Source organism: Belonocnema kinseyi, chromosome 4 (genome assembly GCF_010883055.1).
Source record: "Belonocnema kinseyi isolate 2016_QV_RU_SX_M_011 chromosome 4, B_treatae_v1, whole genome shotgun sequence".
NCBI lineage: Eukaryota > Metazoa > Arthropoda > Insecta > Hymenoptera > Cynipidae > Belonocnema > Belonocnema kinseyi.
In genome coordinates, this window is record NC_046660.1 from 90,632,272 (window position 1) to 90,639,831 (window position 7,560).

The window sequence follows — 7,560 nt, forward strand, 5'->3', positions numbered from 1 at the left end:
ATAGAGATGAAAGAAATAGCACAAACACAGCACGAGTATACTGCCGACGGAGCACGTAAACAAACACGTCTGCTCGCTTCGGTGTCTGACACGCGAATCATTAATATAAATTCTTATTAAGATTTTCGAATTAAAACAGTTACAATCTCGAAATTCTCAAATTTTGAACGGATCTAGAATCGTTTTATCAAATCAATTATTATTCAGATTTTTATATTCAAAGTAAAGCTCCATTAAAAAAAATGTATTTATATTCACAATTAATAAAAAAAAACTGTTTTTTATCAAAAATTTTGAACTTCAAATGCTTTTAATTTTTAATTGTTGAAATCTTTAAGACTGCACTTTAATTATTAAAAAAAAACTGTTGAACTCGAACTTGAGCCGATTTTTTTCTGAAAAATTCGTAAAATACCCGGTCAAGAAATAAATTCACTGTCATTTCCCGGTTTTTCTCGGTCCCAGAAAATTCCGTATTTCCCAGTCCAGCGGCCACCCTGCATCTGGTAAGGGTACACTTTTATACATTTTGGGAAGTGGAACAATTTTGAACTATGAATTGCTATTCCCCTTTTGCTTCGTTTTCGAGAAAAATTAGATTTTCAACCAGTAAAAATTGTATTTCTTTCATTTTAGAGATAAAACCATTTTTTTTCTACTTTGAAGCCCAGGAACCCTAATAATCTCATGGAACATGTACTGTACATAGTCAGTGAACGAAAAACAAACTGTTTTAAAAATAAAATGTTATAGTTCGTTAAACTAAACGCTTTTGTGACTTAAATATCTCTTGTTCAAATTAGCATATCGGGATTTTTTATTTTTTAAACTATAGCTGAAAGTCTCATAAAAATGAATATTATAAAATTAATAAGATAAATTTAACATATCACTATAAATATTTTCACAAAACTGAAACAATTATATAGCGAGTCGAAAATATCGTCCGGGTATACTACACCCAGTCTAGGCTGAGAGGGTTAAAAATAAAAAAATCTTTTTTTTTCAAAAACGCGCATTACTATTTTTTCTTTCTTAGCTCAGAATAACCGGGGGACATCCCCGAACCACGTACAAAGGAAAAACTGGATGTACAATTAATTTTGGTTTGAACTTAATCGAGGGTAGCCGTTTCCATTAACCAAATCCAAAAATGTAATATTTTTTTTAATATTAAAAAAATTAGAACTTAATAAAAAATTATTTTTTCTAAAATATGATTATATTATTTGTTATCGACAACTGTACAATTAAATTGATAAAGTCTCGCCATAAAAGTGGAATTAAAAAAAAGGCAACCTTGAAAAGAGTGTTTTGTTTAAAAAAATATTTTCTTGTGATTTAAAAAATAAATAAAACGAGAGAGAAAAGAATGAAGGGGATTTGGAGGTTACCTTTTTCTTTCCTCTTTTTTTTGTCTTGTTTTCTTTTTTAATTTAGATTGAGACATTTAAGCTTTGTTTGTTTATTTTCTAGGAATATCGTAGTTAGAATGAAAAATTGTCTGTTCTAGAAAATCACAAGTTGGTATTCATCAATGGTGGATTTAAGAAAGGATGTGAATATCGTTACTGGTGCGCAGAAACTCGAGGAATAGATTTAGAGGGCATGTTGGAAGATTTAAGAAATGCTCCAGAAAACGCGGTGATAATTTTGCACGCCTGTGCTCACAATCCTACTGGTTGCGATCCGACTCCAGAACAATGGGCGAAAATCGCAGATGTGATGGGGGAAAAACGTTTATTCCCACTTTTCGACAGCGCCTACCAAGTATTTATTTCGCATTTCATAAAACTGTATGAAAAAGTGAAAACAAATAATTTCAATTTCGAATAAAAATTACAGGGCTTTGCTAGTGGTGATTTGAATAAAGACGCTTTAGGCGTGCGCTTGTTTGCAGAGAGAGGCCTTGAATTTATCTGCACGCAAAGTTTTGCGAAGAATTTCGGCCTTTACAATGAACGAGTGGGTAACATGGTTGTCGTGCTAAACAATACAAAAGAAATCGTTCAAGTCAAGTCCCAAATCACTTTGATAATCCGAGGAATGTACAGCAATCCACCGAATCATGGAGCTCGTTTGGTCGCTACTGTCCTAAGAAGTCCAGATCTTTTCAAGCAATGGTATTTAATGTTCTCATGATTAATTACTTCAGGGTGTCTATCCTACCTGGAAAAATCTGGAAATGTCAGGGTTTTTTTTAAGTGAGGGAAATTTTTCGAGTGTGCTTAATTTTTTTTAAAACGTGATATAAAATTCAATAGCAATTGTAAACGTAGCTCTAAATCATTTTATTGAACTATTATGTTGAAAATTTATTTTTTTTTTTTGGGTTAAAATTTACCTTTTTTAACTGAAATTTTACTCTTCTTTTTTTTGGTGGAAAATTGATCTTTTCGCATGATAATTCAACAGTTTGTTTGCAATTGTTTCCCTCTGACTGAAAAACCTTTCTTAGTTAAATTTCAACTCATGTTGAAAAGTAGTCTTTTTTGGTTGAATTCAACTGTTTTTAATTAAAAAATTTAATCTCTTTTGATCGGAATATCAACTACTACGTATTTCTTTCAAAATTTATCTTTTGGGAATGAAAACTTAATCACTGGTTTGAAAGTTAAACTCTTTTGTTTAGAGTTATTTTTTGTTGTTAAAGATTCATAAATTCAATTGAAAATGCATCTCTTTGGTTGAACGTTAACTTTCTGTTGAAAAAATGATCTTTTTTGGTTGAAAATTCATTTTTTTGTTGTTTAAATCCTCTTTTTTGGTAGACAATTAATTTTTTTGTTTGAAAATGAATCTTGTTTGAAAATTCATTTCGGTTGGAAATTTAAGTATTCCAGTTAAACATTCATAATTTTAGTTGAAAGTTTATCTTTTTGGTTTAAAGTTGATCTATTCCAGTTGAATAATCCATCATTTTATTTGAAAATTCATCTTTTTATTTAAAAATTAAACTATTCCAGTTTGAAGATTAATAATTTTAGTTAAAAATTCATCACTTTATTTGCAAAAGTAACTTTTTTTGAAAATTAGTTTTTTTTCTTTTTGAAATTAATTTTTTTTAATGAAAATGTAACTGTTCCAGTTTAATATTTCATTATTTTAGTTGAAAATTCAGCTATATTTGGCGGAAAATTAATTTTTTCGAGTGAAAATTTAATTATAAAATCTTGGTTGACAATTTGTTTTTTTTTTTTAGTTCAGAGTTCATCTTTTGGTTTCAAGTGCATCTATTCAGGTTGAAGATTCATCATTTTAATTGAACATTCATCGCTTTGGTTAAAATTTTGCTGTTTTTTTATTGCGGAAAAATAGTTTTGGTTTAAATGACAATTTAACTATTTTATTTTTGGTTAAAGACTGATCTTTTTCAGATAAAAGTTCGACTATTTTGTTGAAAAATCATATTGCTTGGTAGAAAGTTAATCTTTTTGGTTGAAAATTCAACTATTTGGTTAAAAATTCAATATTTTTTTTTTAAAAGATAGATATGATTGAATTTTAAGTATGGAATCAAAATTTATATTTGAATTATTATTCAAATTTATGACTTTTAGAGAAAAGTTCAAGAAATTTTTTATTATTTTCTTAGTATTATTTAATTATTTAAATAATAAATAGTGCTAATAGCGATACCTGCATGTTAAAACCCCCTCTCTTAGAGTAATTGTCTAAAACTAACACTCGCGTTTGTCGTCTAAAAGAGCACTCCATTTTTGTAGTTGGCCCTCCGTTTTAGACCTCGAAATTCAAAGAATTCACGGAATTCAGAAACTCATGGGATTCAAAATATTTAAGAAATTCACGAAATTTACAGAATTGACGAAATTAAAGCAATTCACTGAATTTAAGCAATTCACATAATTCATGGAATTCAATGAATTAACGAGACTCAAGGAATTCATGGAACTTAAGGAATTCACGACATTCAAGCAATGCAAGGGAATTCGAGTAAATTACGAAATTTGAGAAATTGAAGGAAATCACGGAATTAAAGAAATACACCGAATTTGCGGAGTGCAAGGAATCCAAAGAATTCAGGTTATTCACAGAATTTACGAAAATAAAGAAATTCATGAAATTCAAGGAATTTTAGAAATTTATGGAATTCACGACATTCAAGAAATTTAAGCAATTCAAGGAATTTTGTAAATTCCTTGGTTTCTTTCAATTTTGTGAATTTTATGCATTCATTTAATTCCTTAAATTCCGTAAATAGCATGAATTCCGTGAATTCCATAAATTTCTTGAGCTTGAATTCCTTGCATTCCGAGAATTGATTGCATTCCGTGAATTTCTTGAATTTGTTAAATTCCTTGAATTCCGAAAATTCCTTAAAATCCATGAATTTAAATATTTGTATTACAAAGCCTATCTGCTGTTTGCCGTGTAAGCATGCGTGCTAAAACGATGGGCCAACTCAAAAAAACGGAGTGGTTTTTTTAGACCACCAACGCGAGTGTTCGTTTTAGACAATTACTACGCGAGAGGGTTTTTGAACATGCGGTATCGATATATTTAGGAATATATTGTAATATAATTTTTCAAAGCTTTCTGAATGACACATAATTATTCAATCTCTAAAAACTGAAGAAAAACCTTATTTATTGTAATTTTGTGATGCTGTAGAATGTATACATATTCACAGTTGATTTAAAAAAAAAATAAAATATTTGAAAGGGTGCGTACTAGGAAAAATTGTAACTGGAAAAACTTGAGATAACTAGAAAAACCCTGGAATGATCAGCGAATTTGTTTCCAAGATTTAAGTAGACAGCCTGTACTTATAGTTTACTCACGGAGTATAATTTTGAATTTTGATTCGGTGTAGGAACGTCGTCTGCACTTAAGTTTACATGATTTAAATTTTTCTTCAGGAGAGGTCACATTCTTACGATGTCTGACAGAATCAAAACGATGCGATCAGGGCTCTATGAAAGATTATTAAAACTAGGCACTCCAGGAAGTTGGGAGCACATTGTGAATCAAATCGGAATGTTTTCCTACACTGGACTCAATGGTAAACAACGAATTAATCGAAACTTTTCTGTAAATAATGATAAATAATTATAATAATCTAAAATTTCTATTTTTTATCTAAAATTATAATTTTTTAACAAAAACTCAATTTTTCAGAGACACAAGTTAAGCATTTGTTGGATCATTACCATATCTACATGTTGCGAAGTGGCCGCATAAACATGTGTGGACTCAACGAAAAAAATCTTGATTATGTAGCGGCAGCGATCCATGAAGCAGTCACTCGATTTCAGAAATCGTAGAGGAATTAATTCTACATGTTAGCTCTTCGTCAGCTGAGAATTAAAAGGTCTGGTTCAAAAGCTACTTTTGAGTCAGAAGATTGTCACAAAATGGCTAGAGAGCACCAAACACCAAATCAGTAAGTAGATGTTGAAATGAGCTGTATTGTTCTCCGTGTAGCCTCCCAGAAATTTTGTTGGGCCAATCCTAATATTTGCGAACTTATGTACAAATTTAGCTACACAGGAGAGAGTTGCAAGGCCGTTTCTTAAAAAAAAAAATGTTCAAAATTATGAATTCAAAAACCAAATTTAGATGTTAATAGACTCAAGTTTCTTTAAAACCTTTTGAGTCCCAAAAAATTATGTGAGATGTATTATTTACAATTATGTGCCAAACAGATTCATTGACGATATCAATTTTTGAATATTAATTTTGTACCTTAATAAAATAATTTGAAGATATTTTTAATTGAGATGAAGGTTGAAAAATAGAATTGCGAACTCTTGGGCCTTAGAAACCACAATGAAAAAGAATTTTGAAGAAAATAGTGCCAAAAGTTAAGAGAACGTTTCAACACTCTGAAAGTAAAATTGATTTCCTACTGATACATTAATTACAAATAATCTTACTTGGTAATAATTATGAAAATATTAAGGTTTGGAATATCTACTTTCTGAAAATTTAATTTTGTATTTATGTAATCATGTGCACTGACCAATAGACATCCATATTTTTTATATTGCCAAAAAGAATCCATGAAAAATCCATTGTCAAATTAAATAGGTGCAGGATTAAAGTTTCCTTAAAAATACCAAATGTACGTACAACGAAAATACAAAGAATGTGTGGTACTTTGAATATTTTGTATTCTATTCTTTAGTTCTTTAAAAATAGCTGCACTGGAGTTACTTTATCAATTAGTGCTTTGAACCTTATAGTGTGATATAATCGCATTTAGCAGCATTTTTCTTAACAGAACTTTACAGTTTACTTATTTTACCTATCCAAACTGTAGGGCAGTTTCGAATTATAAACTTTCCAAAAATGTTGCGATTATACAAAGGTTAAGAAAAATATCAATGTAAACTATTACTATTTTAGGCGAGATTCTAGATTTAAACGGTATTAATTGAGCTAGTAAATGTTCATTAATCAATGCTCAAGAAACTATTTGTACTCTAGCATGGAGAACATAAAAGTGTTACGATATCTATTTAGAAATTAGAAAATGTTGTACTTCATAGGAATTAAATTGCGTTAAAATAAAATTCTGTTACGTTGAAGTTTGAGTTTGGAATCATTAATGCCTTACTTTACTCCAAGAAAAATGTAGACATAACATCTTGTACTGTCCTTAGGATATATTTACAACTGTACCATAAAATTTTTATTTACATAACTTATATTCGTATTTACACAGACGTTTTGCCAGAGTGCTAAGTACGTCACTCTGACCACTTGGAAACTTTCTTCTTAAACCTTTCGCTACCGTCGGACTCCACGGCAGTGTAGAATCCCATGGATTCGTATTTTGAGCGCATATAAAGTATATAACCAGCGCATCCTGTCATTGCGATAACACCGATAGCCATTATCACTTTATTCTAAAAAATAAGTCAACGTTAATTTTCAAGTTGTGAAAAGGTAATCCAAGTTCTAATTCTTATTCCATTTTTACTTTTTCTGAGATCCCAATGTTCAAATGGATTTTTTTTTGTATCGATTAGGATTTGTTTTCTATAAAAATCTAATATTTTTTTGATGATCAAGGACGGTACAACTGAAGGATGACAGTAAAAAACTAGATAACCAATAAAATGGGAATTTTTTAAAAGAGGAGAAAAACAATCGGTTAAATCGAAATAACTAGGGTAAACCGACCATTACTGGGACGTCAAAAGCATGTCCTATACTGAGACAATAATAAATATCGTTGAGTATCTTTTATATTCCAACATAAATTATAAAAGTAAAAATGTTCTATTATATTTTAAGTTCTTTTTAATTTGTTACCGCTATTTATTTTTGTCCTGACAAGTTATACATTTAGTACAAAATATTCCTCAAAATGTGTGAATGGAATGCTACAAAATTTGCCTTTTTTTTTATTCCAAAACTTTCCGCATAACTTTTGCAGCATTGTATTATTGAAATTTCCTACACTTAAAGAAAAAGTAATGATTTTGCACATTTTTAATACTAGGCAGTCTGATAAGTACCTGAAAATTCTAAGAGATGGCATTAGTATTCACTAATGTGAACCATTTTCGTCGAGCTTGATCCTTCAAATGA

General features: G+C 29.8%; 2 protein-coding genes across 7 annotated transcripts in view; one reads left to right on the forward strand and one right to left on the reverse strand.

The window, feature by feature from the left end:
• Positions 1-6,548, forward strand: part of LOC117171391 (aspartate aminotransferase, cytoplasmic) — a 15,261-nt gene extending 8,713 nt beyond the window's left edge. The window contains exons 5-8 of the mRNA XM_033358656.1: positions 1,514-1,770; positions 1,846-2,123; positions 4,881-5,023; positions 5,140-6,548. Coding sequence (XP_033214547.1) covers positions 1,514-1,770; positions 1,846-2,123; positions 4,881-5,023; positions 5,140-5,285 — 824 coding nt within the window. The 3' untranslated portion in view covers positions 5,286-6,548. The remainder of the gene's footprint in view (positions 1-1,513; positions 1,771-1,845; positions 2,124-4,880; positions 5,024-5,139) is intronic.
• Positions 6,549-6,552: 4 nt separating this feature from the next.
• The window catches only part of LOC117171392 (small integral membrane protein 8), a 35,788-nt gene continuing 34,780 nt past the window's right edge, over positions 6,553-7,560 (reverse strand). For all 6 annotated transcript variants that reach the window (XM_033358664.1, XM_033358659.1, XM_033358660.1 and 3 more), the window contains exon 3: positions 6,553-6,872. In XM_033358664.1, the coding sequence (XP_033214555.1) occupies positions 6,714-6,872 (159 nt within the window). In that variant the 3' untranslated portion in view covers positions 6,553-6,713. The remainder of the gene's footprint in view (positions 6,873-7,560) is intronic.